Source organism: Mercenaria mercenaria, chromosome 15 (assembly GCF_021730395.1).
Source record: "Mercenaria mercenaria strain notata chromosome 15, MADL_Memer_1, whole genome shotgun sequence".
NCBI lineage: Eukaryota > Metazoa > Mollusca > Bivalvia > Venerida > Veneridae > Mercenaria > Mercenaria mercenaria.
Window position 1 is genome coordinate 51,456,894 of NC_069375.1, and position 16,197 is coordinate 51,473,090.

A 16,197-nucleotide genomic window follows, 5' to 3' on the forward strand; every position below is an offset into this window, starting at 1 on the left:
AATTCTATAGAGTTTCAAATTCAGTATTTCCATTAGTTCGGTGCTTTCGGGTAACTTGCACACAAAACTTTAACAGAAGGGTTATGTTCATAAGAGGACATTAATTTGCCGAAATAACATGTCAAGAGTTATGGGACTTGGCCAAGTAAGGATGGTAATTGATCTATTAGGAATTTAAAAATAAGTTTCAAAATATATGCCTTTAAGTATTAGCTGTATGTTTACTGCACGCAAAACTTGAACGGATCTAAGTCCACAAAGGGGCATAATTGCCAAAATGCAGGTCAGAGTTATGGCTTTTTAATGCAATTATCTAGTTTTAAACCCGAAGACACGTGAAGTTTCAATTTCAATATCTGCATTTAAATTTTGGAGATAGTAACTTACGTTTTAAATTCTTAACTTTAACCAGGACTTTCTTAGTTCCATTGGGGCATAATTTGCTCAAATGCATGTCTGAGTTATAGAACGTTAGTATGGAAAAAAATTGACCTAGAAAAGAAAAAAATAAGTTTCAAAGCTATGTACCTTTAAATGATTGCTGTATGTATTTGCATGCAAAACTTTACCGTATGTGGTCGCGGACGCCGACGCTAGGATGAGTAGATAGTAGACTATTCTTTGAATATTCGAGCTAAAAAGCTGACCAAGAAATTCTATTTATAAGTAATAAAAAGAGTCATAATTCTGACAAAGTGTATGCGGGAGTTATTGTTCTTGACCAAAGTTATACATCTCTTATGCTGTTACCAAGTGTGCATAAGTTTCATTTATTTTTTTGTTGGGTTTTGTTTATCGTCGCCGACACAATTTTAGGTCATGATGGCGTCTTTCCAGCTTTAATGGTGGAGGGAAGACCCAGGTGCCCCTCCGTGCCACTATTTCATCACGAGGCGGGCACTGGGTTTTAAGAACACGACTATCCGTAAGCAGCTGTGAGCTTCCTCTCGTGAGATTTCTACGCCCCAAATGAGGTTTCGAACCCACATCGATGAGGGGCATATGGTGCATAGTTTCAAGTATGTTCGAGGAAAAAAATACGGCCTAAACAAAAATCTTTTAATTCGGGGCAAAGTTTAACAAGGCACGCCCTAACTTTACTGGTGCCATCGCTCGTCTGCAAGTTGTGGACAGTATGTAAAACAAAACAAAAAATACAGTTCAGAATTTTTCCAAGTATGGAAAGGGCGTCATTTTTAAATAATATGCACATCATCTGGTTATGGTTCTTGGCCTACGCAGCCAACTAATGATGATAAAATAAGTGTGCATAGTTTAAGTGTGAAAGCGTTTTTGAGAAAAGGTGTGGACCTAAACAAAAACATTTAACAACGCACCCGACACGACAATCAAGTCACGACATACCTCGTAGATTTTTTTCAAAAAATGAGTCGGAAGCTAAAAAAAAATGGCATACTTATTTCTCAAATGACAGAAGGCTAGAACACATTATGTCATTCGTTGGTATTACACAGAAAACTAGAGCTATCACTAAGGTGATGAATGTACCCCGCAGCATGACACAGCACATTGCAATTTGACGCAACAAGATTGGCATATTATGTGATGTATGATATAGACTGTATATATACAGTTTAATAACAAAAACAAAGTCCCATAACTATGCAGAATATTTATCTAAAAGACACGTATCATGCACACTAGGTTGCTTTGTTACTGTCATTGTGTGATGTTTCATTTTATTGTAGTGCACGGGTTCGTATAAGATTAGGCAGCGCACAAGATTGCTATGCAGACTGTATTGTAACATTGTATGTTAACAAGAAAAAAAAGTCCATAACTCTGCATTTTTTTTCTGAAAGAACCTTACATGCACCATGCCAAATACTGTTGTTACTGATCACTTGTGGTGCAAGTTTCATTAAATTGTGTAAGGGGATGACGAGAGATGGTGCGCAACAAGATTGTGTTATATGTAAATAGTTATAGTCACTAAAAACAAAGGTCATAATAGTCTGCATTTTTTTCTGGAAAGACCTAAATGCATATGCACAACTACCTGTTGTTACTGATTCATTGTGTGAAGTTTCCAATTAAATTGTGTCAAGGGGTATGAGGAGAGATGGTGACGTACAAGATTTGTGTCTACGGCAGGTCAGGTCGGAAAACCTGAAACCAGTATGCCCCTCCTTACAACTTTGTTGTTCGTGGGGGGGGGGGGGGGTACAATATTGTGTTAGTTTCATATAGGGGACGTGCAGTTACTGAGCAAACTCGCCGACCAAACGCAAATTTCATACTTACTTAAAAATATGTTTAAATTATTTCATCAAAATGACAGTTAAGAATTATGAACCTAGATCACTTAACTTTTACTATTATTGGGAAGGAATGTAATCAAGGTATCACAGGAGGGACAGCAAGCTCGATGATGAGATGGTGAATGGGCACTTCTGAAGGGAGCTGGAGCTGGAGCTGTACTAAGGGTTTAATGACTCCTATGCGGGTTTGAATTTGAAGATATGGGCATAGCTCTTTCGGTGTCAAAAGTAATAAGAGTGAGAGAAGGAATTGTGTATCAAAAACATTAAATAATTCTAAGAAAGTGGGGGGGGGGAGTGGGGGGGCGGGGGGGGGGGGGGCACAATTCATGACCATATGGTGCAATAATGATGCATTGTGTGTCACTGTATGGAACAATGTACATGTACTTCAAGTTGAATCAAATCCATTTTATAATGAGATAGAGTGAAAGTGCATGAAAACTAACCTGTAATTTAAGTCCAAAGGTGTAGTGTGTGTGTGTGTGTGTGTGTTGTGCGTGCTGTGCGTGCGTGCGTGCTGTGTGTGTGTGTGTGTGTGTGGCCGGGTCTTGAAATTGTGGTGCAAGTAATTATGGCCCTTGTGTGATATGATGTGAGTGAAGATAATGTGCAAATATTCAGTTTGATTATATCCCATTTAGTAATAACTGCGCAGAGTGAAAGTGCATTTCAAACTTTAACTGAAAATTTACGTAAAAAGGGGAAATAATTCATGAAATAATAGGTTGCGAGATTTATTACTCTTGTGCCATATGATGTGGGTGTTGTTAAACATTAAATATTTTAAGTTTAAATCAAAATCATCAAAGTAATTACAGAGACAAAGAGAAAAGTACTCAAATCTTAAACCAAAGTGCGTCGTCCGCCGGTTCGAGTAGGACAGCTCCCATTACGTGTATATTCGAGTAAAATTTTTTCAGTTGGGTCATAGGTAATAAAAGATATTAGCTGTTAGTGAAAAATATTGATAAGGTGTCTGATGTATAGGACAATCTCCCCAGCCTAAGATAAACAGCGTTTGTAGAAGGGTGTGAAATAAATCATAAAGATTGGAGCTAGAGTTTTAGGCGATAGTTATCGTCACACATGCTGTTGATAATGTGAAATAACTTTTAAGTTTAAATCAAGTCAATGATTTAAGGAATGATGCACATGACCTTCAAAATGTTTGACGGAGTGAAATTAGAATGTCCGAAAACGGCCGGACATAACTAACGAAACCCAAGATTGCAATTGAAAGAATTCGATAATATGCACTATAACAACTTCAGGTTGTTGAATTTTTAAGTTTCTTTGTGAATTGGTTAACAAAAGGTAGGGTGTATGTTGATTAATTTTATTGCGAGTATCCAAAGAATCAAGAGCTGTCCGTAAGACAGCGCGTCCATATTCGGGGATTCGGAAGTTAAAATGAATTTATCTCTGATAAGTAGACCCTACTTCAAACGGAAGATACACCAAGCGGCATTCTTTCCATCAATACATAAATCTGAGTTATTAGGATTCTTTCACACATGTTGTTGATGTGATAAAGATATATTTTGAGTTTCAAGTCATTATCTTATTATTGTACAAAAGTTTGTAAAAGTTGAAGTTGTTAAAGGGGCATAATTCAGTAAAACTACAAATCACAGTTATGGGGATTGTTACACACATGCAGATAATGATGATAAAGATTACATTTTAAGTTTCAAGTCTTTTTATTATATTGCTATTAAAGTAATATCAGAAAGCGAAGTTGCAAAATGTTTAAGTACAAAAGGGGCATAATTCTGTCGAAAAACATAATTTGAGTTATGGGGTTATGTAGCCAACAGGCAGATGATTATAAGCAATAATTTTAATTCAAGTCATTATATTTTTAAAGATACAAAGATATGTCTATAAATGTAAGCTCTCGAAAAAAATCAACAAGAAATAATTTTCAAAAGTATAACTTCTTGGTTGACCTTGACATTGGTATAATGGGGCCCAGCCTGCACATGTTTTGTTTGTGTGCTGGACAATGTTTATGTGAACTTACAGTATGATATAAGCAAAATTAACAAAGATATGACAGTAAAAACAAGGTTGCAAAAAACTTTAAACCTTAAAAATAACCTAAGTATAAGACTCTTGGTGACATTGACCTTGGGTATAATGACTCAGCCCCTATAAATACTTTGTTTGTATGCTGAACAAGTTTATGTAAGTTTACAGTAAGATATAAGCAATAGTAATCAAAGATATGAAGAAAAAAACAAAGGTTGCCGAAAAACTTTTAACCTTTAATAATACCTAAGTATTTGACAGTGGTGACTTGACCGTGAGTTTTTATGGGTCAGCCGAGCCTTCACATACTTTAGATTTTTATTTGTACAATGTTTATGAGAAGTGAATTAAGATTTAAGCAACAGTAACAAAGAAATGAAGAAAAACAAAGGTTGCCGAAAAACTTTAACTAGAAGGGTTCACGCCGACGCCGACGCCTACGCGGGGCGACTAGTATAGCCCCCACTATTCTCCGAATAGTGGAGCTAAAAAATGTTAAGAATCGGAAGTAATAGGGACTAATTTGTTGCACGCACATTTACAATGAAATCGCAGACAAGACGCGCATTTCATGTTAATGACGTTCACACAGTTCCATTGGAACTGGATGGAAAAAGTGTAGGAGTTGAACGGAACAAAGTATGTATTGCTTTATTGTTAATCAATGATGACCCTAACTACCCTGCGGTTGTGCAGATGGTCATCTGGCCTTTTTGTCTTGTATATAGAAATATTGCCCATTCAATGATTTTCTTTCTGTATAATAGCAAAAATTGGCCATACCATGATTTTCATTAGTCAAAAGAGGCATAATTCTTGACCAAAAGGCTGGCTTAAGTATTTTTTTGCTGTACAGAGTCAGCTTTTGATGGTGAACGTGTTGCAAAATCTAAAGAAATAGCTTTGGTAGTTTACGAGAAATGCTGACCCAAAAACACAAACCTTAACCAAGACATCTGATTTTCAGTCCAAAAGGGGACATAATTCTTGCAAAAGGAAAATGGAATTATTTTCCTTGCTGTACAGTGTCAACTTTTGATGGTGAACAAGTGTTGCAAGCAATAGCTTTGATTGTGTAGGAGAACAGTTGACCTAGAAGACGTAAAAACTTAACAGGGCACCCAAAACGGTGTATTGAAGTATTTCGGACCCCATAGAATAATGGACCCCGGTCATTATTCTATAGAAAAAATGACCCTTGGTCATGGTATTTGACCTCCAGATATAGTACTATGGACTCCCACCCACGTGATGTAAACTGAACCTCACGAAGAATATTGGACTCCCATAAAAAACGACCCGGTCATTTGGTCCAAATTTAGTGATATAACTCATGTATCTATTGGCCTAATTGCTGATATTATGCCCCACTCGGGAGGGGAGGGGGGCATATAGGATTTGCCTTGTCCGTCTCCGTCCGTCTTCGTTTGACCATTAGCCCAGATACATTCACTTGACCAGATATTCAGAGCATTCCGCAACGGGAAAAGGGATTATATTTCTAGAAGCTGTATTTTGCTGTTATACATTTTTTTTCAGGAAAAATAACAATTACAATAGTTCACAAAAAACACACAGTGTCAATTAATCCCTTGACAAAACTTCGGTCTGAAGTAATTCTTCAGAAGAAAACTGCAAGAAAAACTGCTAGCCATAGAACTTGTTTAAATAGAAGTTGCAATACTTGACAGTGGCAGTAATGTTACGGTAGCGGCAAACAATAGAAAAGTGTAGTAGTAGTAGTTTGTAGTGGCAGCAGCAGCAGGAGCAGCAGCAGCACGAACAGAGGAAATATGATGACAGCAACAACAGCAGCAGGAGAAGAAGTGGTAGATGTTACAATTCATTGCCTCTATCAAGGAATGCTTACGGCTCGGGTGTATATGTACCATGCTCTATAACTGACAGAAATTTATCACACAATTCGGCAGGTTTCTGATGCATAACGTGTTTCTAGTGAACGATATTCTTTTTGACACTAGCTATAACATTAACGTCAGTTTATGAAACGCAAGACCACAATCACCGCCTCCCCCCACCCTTCCTCTAGCCCTGCAAATTTAAATGCAAAGTTAGTCCTAAAGTATGTTAACATTTTAATTCCATAGACAATTACTATACCGTAACGGTGTTTCATATGCTCTGTGTTATATCAATACTGATTATTGAACTGCTAAACAAGCTATCACTTTCAGTTCTGGTTAATGATCCCTGGATTGTTAATTAGCAGAAAACTACTATCCATTTATAAAAAATTACACCATTAACTTGAAATATAGTTAAAACAGCACGCGACCATTCTGGCAGATAAAAAATGTCGATGAAAAAAAAAAATCGCCAGTAAAATTTGATGATGTTTTCTAAAATATACTGTCCGTATTAGAGAAGGCGAAATAGCCATTTAGCAAGTACATTCAGACCGAACATGAGGTTGGGTATGAGGCATGGGACATAGACGTAGAAAATCTTACTGAAGAATAATTCACTTCCTGTGACGAATATCTATGTTAATGTTTTAAAATATTTTTTTCTACCAACAAAATTCACTGTATGAGAGACTGAATATTTTTTCTTAAATTTACTCTGTTTAAATGAGGAAGAAATTTTTTCTTACAAATCTGTGCACTCTTAAACATAATTGGGTATCTTAATAGCAGGTACTGAACTAATAATACAATATAAAACCTGCATTATACTCTCTTTAGTGGAATTGAATTATATTTCGTTATGTAAAGTTTTACTAGCTCGAGGTCTGATTTCTATCTTATATGAAAAGTTATGTAATTAACAGTTGCATGTTCTTAAAATAAAAATTTCTTGTTACTTCATTTCTACTCATTTACATTACTTTTGATGAGAGATATTTGCTTGTTCTCGTAAGAAGTTATTCACTCCTCTGAGGTACAAAGTATATCAGTTTTCTTGTATTCATATATGTGTAAATTATCATTTATTATTGGGTGTTTAGGTACCCCGTATATATATTTCTGGCAACTGTATTGGTGGCGGAGAAGATTTAGAGGCCCTGAAAGAGAGCGGCGAACAACAACAACAAAAAAAGCTCGGTGCAGTACAAATATAGCAAGAGGTTTCATGCAAGCGGGAGCAACATCGTAAAAACAAAGTGAAAATACGATAGTTAAAAAAAACTCAGTCACCTCTTTTATCTTCTTTTGAAAATTAGTTAAACAACTTCAACGGAAGGGACATTAAGCAATAACGCCTAAATCGATACAACTCAAATCCTTTTAAACTGTTATTATAAGGTAGATCGAAGAAAAAGCAAAACCTGTTACAATACCCAGGATAACTTACGCAAATTTGAACGCTCTTCATACCATTAATCGGTATTTTTGCCGAAAGTATAGTTTAACGTAGTAACATTGTGTGTAATCTTCTATATTTCGTTGTTTAGGGGTGAACTTTTAAATCGTGCTCCTTATATAAAGGGTGCTGAACAAAAACCTGTCCTAACTCATTGAATTCATAGGAGAAGTTACGACCGTTTTCGACGGTCAAACCCTTGGTCTTTGTAATTGTTAAATCATTTTGTCGTAATATATTGCGTGAAAATGTTAAAATATATCAGTTTTATTCTATTCTTGTTTTTTTCTTCTCCCCAGAACCGAAATTCGCATTAGTGCTACATGACCATACAGTATATTTATATGTTTAAAATTGAATATTGCAGTATTTTGTACGGGTTCCTATGTGTACTAAACACCGAAAGCCGTTGCCCGGTAAAAGTATGTGCATGAAATAACACTTGGCACACTCTTTATTTTATATCCTGATCCTATAGGTCTGAATTGTCTGATTTCATTAATAAACAGTTCAAACCATAATAAAGTTATTCAGTACAATACGGGATATATTTGGACTAGTATCTAGTCAGATTATCTAGTTAGATTAACCCACCGGATAACGCATTGAGGCTGGTAGATATGTTTGGTTTTAAATTACCTTTAGGATGTACGAGCGGTTTTTAAGGATACCTGCCATTTTGAAAAAAAAAAAATACCTCGAATATTGCTTTCAAACAAATTTCATGCCAAAAATTAATGCTAAATAATCAAAATATGGCTACTATTGTACCATTCAACCAAACAAATTCTACTTGTTGCGATTTTTTCACCCTTATTTTTGGCTAGGAGTATAAATTAAAACAACAACAAAAGAGACAAAAACAAACAAAAATAGACAAAAAACAAAACAGCAACAACAACAACCAAGAAAAAAAAAGAACAAAAAAATCCAGCTAAAATATAAAAACTCCTAGTATTTTTTCCCTAAATATCTCTCTTAGATGCACGGTGACTCCAACATCTTTACATTCATTTTGAAGCATTTTTGTATGTTATTAAAGCAGAAAAATAATTTTCAAAATCTTAGCAGCAGAATTATTTGTAGATTTAAATACGTTTCTTCCATTTAAAAATAAGTTGGTGGGGGTAATTATGCCAACATGTAAAACTAAAAGAGATTTGTTAGTGTATTTATGCTTATATGGTGCTGATAACACCTTGTATTCATAGCTACCTGTAAGACCTTAAATCCCTATAACATTAGGTAGGGTATTATATTTTTCAATATTACTTTATGTTCAAACAGTGGGTGAAGAAAATTTTCTATAAAACAACAGGGTCTTGATGACCCTGGATTGCTCACCTGAGACCCTGGATTGCTCTGCTGAGAAATATGAGCTACATGTTTCAAATGTCAAACTTATGCCTATATACGTTATATTAAGAAAGTAGGTCAGTAGGTCACATTCATGGTCACTGATAGTCAGTTTTAAGATCGGTGTGCAAAACTGTACATGTCATCCAAATTTCAAGGCTATATCTTCAAAAAAAACAACAACAAAAAACAACAAAAAAAAACAAGAAAGTGGGTCAGTAGGTCAATGTCACAGTTAGGCGACCCCTAATTTCTTGGGGACATCAGGTAATTAAAATTAAACGGTCTAGGAAATACGTTCGGATAATTTTTGAAGTATTCTTTCCTATATAACTCATATAAAACGTGACCCTTGGGGCAGGGCTTTTTCACCAAAGGGACATAATTTGAACAATCTTGTTAGTGACCCTCTAGGCAATGCTACATACCAAATATCAAAGACCTAGGCCTTGAACTTTCAGACAAGGGGTATAATTTGAACAATCTCGGTAGAGGCCCACTAAATGATGCTATATACTAAATATCAAAGCCCTTAGCCCGCGGTTGTTGGAAAGAAGATTTTCAAATTTTTTACCTATATATGTCTATGTAATCAATGTTGCCCCGAGGGCGGGACCATATTTGATCCTAGGGGATGATGTGAAAAATCTTGGTAACGGCCCACTTTATGATGCTACAAACCAAATATCAAAGTCCTAGACCCTGTGGTTTTAGAGAAGAAGATTTTCAGTTTTTCCCTCTATAAGTCTATATGAACCATGTGACCCCCAGGGTGGGGACTTATTTGACTCTAGGGAGATAATTTGAACAGTCTAAGTAGAAGTTCACTAAATGATACTTCATACCAAATATCAAAACCCTAGAAACCATGCTTTTGGACAAGTGGATTTTTTAAGTTTTTCCTTTTGGTTGCCATGACAATCAGAGTTCTGTATGGAATTCATTTCTTTGAAGGACTATCCAAGGAACATCCTTGCGAAGTTTCATTTAAATTGGCCTCGTGGTTTAGGAGGAGATATTGTTTAAATGATAGTGTGGACGGACGGATGACGGTCGGACAAGGGACGGACGCCGGACGGTGAGTGATGTTTTGTTGCTGATGTTAAATACAGGTTTCATACTCGTTTTATCCCATGGTGTTTAGCTTACATTTGCGAAACATAATGGTTACACATATTTTACGTGATTATTTTTCACTTGATTTTAATGATGTCAAATGTTATAAAAACAATTATTGATAACATTTGACATCATTAAAGATACATGAATATATCGATTGATGCACGTAAATGAAGTCCTATGACATAATTTCTTTGAAATCGGAGTGAAAAAAGCCGGACAATTATTATAGCCTGTTTAAGTCGCGATAGTTACTACGTTACTCATCACGTTGAGAACTTTAAAACAGTCATTAAATACTATTCTAATATGCTTGTTTCTGTTAAACCACTCTTACGTTAACGTGCAGTGACGCCATGTTTTGTTGCGACCAAGAAAGAGCGCTACTATATTTAATCTACTGTTTTAGATTAAGGGCATATCAAAATCGAAATAATTTATGGCAAAACCGTGTTTAACACTGTTTATACACTCAGGTAGTAATACGTCGTACCAATAATTTCACTCGGGCTGCGCCCTCGTAAAATTATTATGCCCGACGTATAACCGCCCATCGTGCATAAATAGTGTTAAAACATAAATTAATTCTTAAATATATACAAATGTGTAAAATATAACTTCTTCGAGTATTCCTCAATCACATATGACGAAGAAGTTCTATTTTTGAATACACGCAGTACATATAAAACACAATCTTTGTTCAATATAGCCAAAGTGTGAAAGAAATTTCATTTCTTTCCGCGTAATGGCTCTTAAATTTAAAAGTAGACAACATTAGAATTATATTCCACACTCAGTTTCGACTAGTACACTTAAGACACGACTCACTAACTGTCACTCTACATATTAATACCAATATGTTTCCTTACTGTCTAGTCGGGAAGAAATGTCGATGATATTGCTTAACAGTTCTATTGTTAGGGTTCAAATCTTTAAACGTAATGAAGACATACTATAAATAATTACATGCATTTGCTTTTTATGAATCGTCTAACAAGTTAAATGTTGCAAGTAGGAGTCAGAATTAGGAAGCTCTCCCCGGATGCCCGGCTTTCATACCTACCGGCACTAATGGCTACGCAAAACTATTGATCGACAATATATTTAAGAACTACTAAGCAAGCTATCTCTAATGATTAATAAATGTATACTGATTATTGAACCAGAAAACACGCTATCTCTTTCAGTACTGATTATTGATCCCTAGCATTGTCAATTAGCAGACAACTACCGTTCATAAATATAAATGTTAACCTCCATAACTTGCAATACAATTAAAGCAGCACGCCACAAATATGGCAACTAGAAGATTAATCGAAGACAAAATCGACAGCAAGAAAGTGATGGTGTTTTCTAAATCATATTGTCCATATTGTGCGAAGGCGAAAAAAGTGTTTGAGAATTTGAAACTGTCACCTGAGGAATATGAAGTATGGGAGATAGATAAAGAATCTAATTGTAACGAAATACAGACTATTCTTGGCAACAAAACTGGGAAAACATCAGTAAGTTCACGATTTCTATCATGAGAATCTAAGCAATATTTATTAAACACGTAAATGTTATATTACTCATATTACTCACATAATTAATGGTGTCACATTATTTTATTTTAGCTCGTCTATTAAAAATGCGCAGAGCTATCCTACTCATCACGGCGTCGGCGTCGGCGTCAGCGTCAGCGTCAGAGACACACCTTGGTAAAGTCAGGTTTTCGTACCAGTCCACATGTTGACAAAATCTTTTGAAATAAAGCTTTGAAACTTTCAACACTTGTGTACCATCACCATGTCTAGTTTTAGGCAAGAGTACATAAGTCCATCAAGGATATTGGCTGAATTATGGCCCCTTATAACTTACAAATCTTTGTTAAGTGTTTCGTACAAGTTCACATTTTGTGTAAGTGTTTGACATATGGCTTTGAAACTTTTATCACTTGTTTATTACAACAATCTCTGTCTGTAGGCAAGAGTACATAACTCTGTTAAAAAAGTGTACTTGAAATAAGTACAATTTTTGTACAAGTCAGTGTTGTCAAAACTATTTCACATGTGGCTTCGAAACATTGAACAATTGTTTATCATCATGATTTCCATCTGTAGGCAGGAGTAAATAACTCTTTCAACTATTTTGGCTGAATTATGGCCTTTCTTGGACTTAGAAATCGGTTCAGTTTTCGTACAAGTCAACGTTTTGTCAAAATTATTTGGCATGTGGCTTTGAAACTTTAAAAACTTGTTTATCGTTATGATTTCCATCTGTAGGCAAGAGAACATAATTCTGTCAAGTATTTTGGCTGAATTATGGTACTTTTTGGACTTGAAAATCAGTTTAGTTTTTCATACTTTTTTATATTATGCCTAACGTGTTTGTCATATGGCTTTGAAACTTTGACCAGTTGTTAACTATCATAGTCTACATATGTAGGCAAGACTATATAACTAGGACAAGGACTTTAGCTCAGTTATGGCCCTTTTGCCATAGAAACTAGTTTCGCATATCATACCATTTTTATCTAAACTGTTTGATATATGGCTTTGAAACTTTGACCACTTGCTTACCATCATGGTCACACATTGCCATATAGTGCAAGACTTACCCAAATCCACATCGTTTGTCTTATCTACTCTTTTGCTTTTGTCTAAAAATATCTGGTTTGTTTTGACCCCATACTTCCTTCAATTCTTCGAATAGTCGAGCGCGCTATCAACAGACAGCTCTTGTTACCTAAATACTGACCAGTAATTGTCCATATATATTTACTGGCGAAATGGCATCTTAAAGATAACGTCGTTATATATCTTTAAGATGCCATTTCGCCGGTCAATATTATACTGTTAAAAAGAAGAGAAGAACATTTCATTCAATTTCAGCTTCGTCAAGTGAACTTGTTTATTGCATATTTGGAATTTCTTTCAAAATTAAAACCCTGCACTTTAACTGTAATATACGTAATGTATCAAATGATCGAAATAAATATTGATTGATTCTCTTTCAGGTGCCGCGTGTATTTATCAATGGAAAGTTTTTCGGTGGCGGAGATGATGTAGTCATGGCAGCACAAAAGGGAACACTTAGAGGAATTATTGATCAAAATGTTCCAAAAGCCCAGCAATACCAACACTACTAGCAGCATAACAGAAGACACAGAATTATATTATACAGGCATCCAATGATACTTTATCGATCAATTCTGTAACTGTGACAGAGGTTTATCGAAACAAAAATTATATTTAATGATATTCTAAAATGTTTTTATGGATGGCAGAAGAAATTTAAAAATATCACTTTTGGTTAAAGCCTAGTTCAATAAAGTTGAAATTAAATGTTTTAAATTAAAAAACAAATGTTTTTCTTCAAAATTTTACAAAATGATTGAAGGGACATTTTAGTCGACTTATTAAACTATATAACGTGTCATTTTGAGTCAAAATTTCTTTTTAAAAGAATGTTGACGTCGACAATGGCTGAAATTTACAAGGTGCCGGGAAATACGTGCATTGCGAAAACTTGAAAAGAAATATAAAGCGACTAATGTTTAAGGTGTAAGTTTTAAACACATAACTTAAAAAATCGATTTCGTTGTTAAAGAATTGGGCAATTGAACATTAGCTAAAAGGGTTACTAAACACGTCATGCATATGTTATACAGTTTTAGATACCCAGAGACAAGTTCAGTTTGCAGGAAAATAAATACAAGGAAATTCATTGATGCAAGCATCAAAGACGCCGCCAAGTGTTGTGTCTGAAGTACATTTATTGCAATATGAGAAATCACCTAATCATTACTTTATTAGTCTGACTGGCTACAAGTTATCAACATTATGATAGAAAAGTATTACCATGCAATATAAATCCTCTACTTGCAATGACATTGACATTGCGAGTAGGTGGTCCCTTTACATACAAAATTAAAGTAACTAAGGTCAGCACCTGTGAAAAGTTCTTATATGCAGGAGCGTGTGTATGAAGTTTCACAGAAATGCAGTTTGCTGGGAAATGAGGAAATGTTGAAAGATAATTATTTCAAAGTTGTGGTTCACAGAAACCATTATTTTTATTATCATGTAATGTAATGAGTGTTTTCTATTTACTGATGAAGTTTCATGGACCTTAGTCACCTATATTATAGATTTCAAAATGCAGATTATACACAGCATTTTACTGTTTCCGTTGCTAAAACAACCAAAAATTTTGTCCAAGAAAAGAATGATATAACATGAATAATCTCTATATTGCCTCTATTCACAAAGCATGAATCTTTCTTATATATTTTTTGAATATCATAGAATCCTTTTTTTTGGACGAACGATAAACTTGAAGTCCTCGTTGAACTGTAAGGTTACTAGGAATATGTCATTGTCTAGATTAAAATCTAATATTACAAGAAATTAAGCAAGCATAATAACCCCCTGCCAAAGTGTAGAAAATATCAGTCAATGAAAATGTTTTTTTCAGGAACGGACAGATACAAAAACTATCTATTAAAGTAAAAAAAAAAAAAGGTTCTTCTTCTATCTTCTTATCGTTCGCGGAAAAAAAGAGGCAAGTAACAAGATATAGTATAACCAGAGCAACTTACTAGTCATATAAAATCAATGAAAATATAAATTCAACAAGATTTTCTTTTTGAAGTCACTGATGCTTTGATAAGTTATGGTCCCATGGCTTTTGATATTTCGATCTAACCACATTTAAAGAAGTATTAACTTGTCACTGACAAATTCAGCCAAATTCTCTTTAGCCTATTGCACACCTTAGTTGACAGTGTATATCTGTAAACAATGAGTATATGACACATAAGCAAAAAAAAAAAAAAAAAAAAAAAAACAAACAAACAAAATAGCAATTTGCAAAAAATGTGCGCATTCTGAAATTACATCACTGTACCTATCAACAAAGAAAATAAGACAAAAGGTTAAAAATAAGTTAACAGCGGCACTTCCTTCGTTCATTTCAACATATATATGCTGATTGATTCCTTTATTTAGCTTGTTAATACGTTTTTTTTTCAAGGAATTTTATGCAGGCAAATTGTAATTTTCCGTCCAGGCGATTCACGCGTTGTAGTATGGTATATCTGCGGTGTGTTCTATTTATAGAAAACGAGATAGGTAAGTAGGTCATGCTAAGATTAGAAATAGAAAACTTGACTTACAGAGTAACCTCCCTTATCAATAAATCGGATCAGCATTTTGACGAAATTGTAAATAAAAAAAAATATTTTCTGCTCTACAAATAAGGAGAGGAAAGACAGATAGCATTGTTTTAAATCACATAATAAGTGGCATTACATACATTTTTTATGTTTTCTTTTTGCCATTTTTTGTTTATTCACTAAAATCTATTGTGCAATATCGTTGATCCTTTTACAAACTATTCACTGTGTTCAGTTTATCACTCCGAAACTATACATTACCATCTTTACAGGGTCCGAAATAAAAGTGTATCCCATATACTCGACGCCGCCTTCTGGGCGGCGTCGAATAAGTGTGAAGCAGTACTGCCTATGGTGAAATTATTCTGTTAAATTCTTTATTGTTTACTGCGATATTTGAAAGTATCAGTCTTATATCAACTCACTTACTGATATATTCAACATTTTTCTTTTATGATACAAAAGTGTAAATGGAAAGTGTAATAGAATTACACTTAAATCGCTTAACAGGCAATAGCACAAAAATATTACTATAGGTTGTGTAATGTAGATATGTAACAAACTATTTAGGATGGATATATTTGCACATGCGGTGATTTAGTAAATAAACTGCGTAAACAAAAATTATAATCAAAGCCTTAAACTACGTCCTGGAACTCAAGCACGACTGGTTTATAGCATGTAAAGAAATAATTTATGCAATTTATAGTATTCTTCAAAATAATGAACCCGTAATGACAATCGCCAATTTCCGTTCGTTTACGTATTCTCCGTATGTAATTTCGGCATTCTTCGGTTATTATGAACTTTTTGCCGAAGGTTGCCGAAGGATGCCGAAATCGAATACAGAATATACGTAATCGAAATTATCGATTGTCATGAATGACAGATAAAGGCAAGCTAAAAGAGAATAACAACAACAAC

The 16,197-nt window shown here is 34.7% G+C and overlaps 1 protein-coding gene across 1 annotated transcript; it reads left to right on the forward strand.

The window, feature by feature from the left end:
• The first annotated feature begins 11,341 nt into the window (after window positions 1–11,341).
• LOC123561804 (uncharacterized) lies at window positions 11,342–13,535 on the forward strand. Its single transcript, XM_045354412.2, has 2 exons — window positions 11,342–11,620; window positions 13,114–13,535. Exons 1-2 carry the CDS (start codon window positions 11,411–11,413, stop codon window positions 13,243–13,245), a joined length of 342 nt encoding a protein of 113 aa, XP_045210347.1. The 5' UTR covers window positions 11,342–11,410; the 3' UTR covers window positions 13,246–13,535.
• The last annotated feature ends 2,662 nt before the right edge of the window (window positions 13,536–16,197 follow it).

Bases quoted from the DNA above. Each gene is read 5' to 3' on its own strand.
- LOC123561804 (XM_045354412.2), top strand. From the start codon at position 11,411: ATGGCAACTAGAAGATTAATCGAAGACAAAATCGACAGCAAGAAAGTG. The intron at 11,621-13,113 runs GTAAGTTCACGA...ATTCTCTTTCAG, and splicing joins ACAAAACTGGGAAAACATCA to GTGCCGCGTGTATTTATCAA.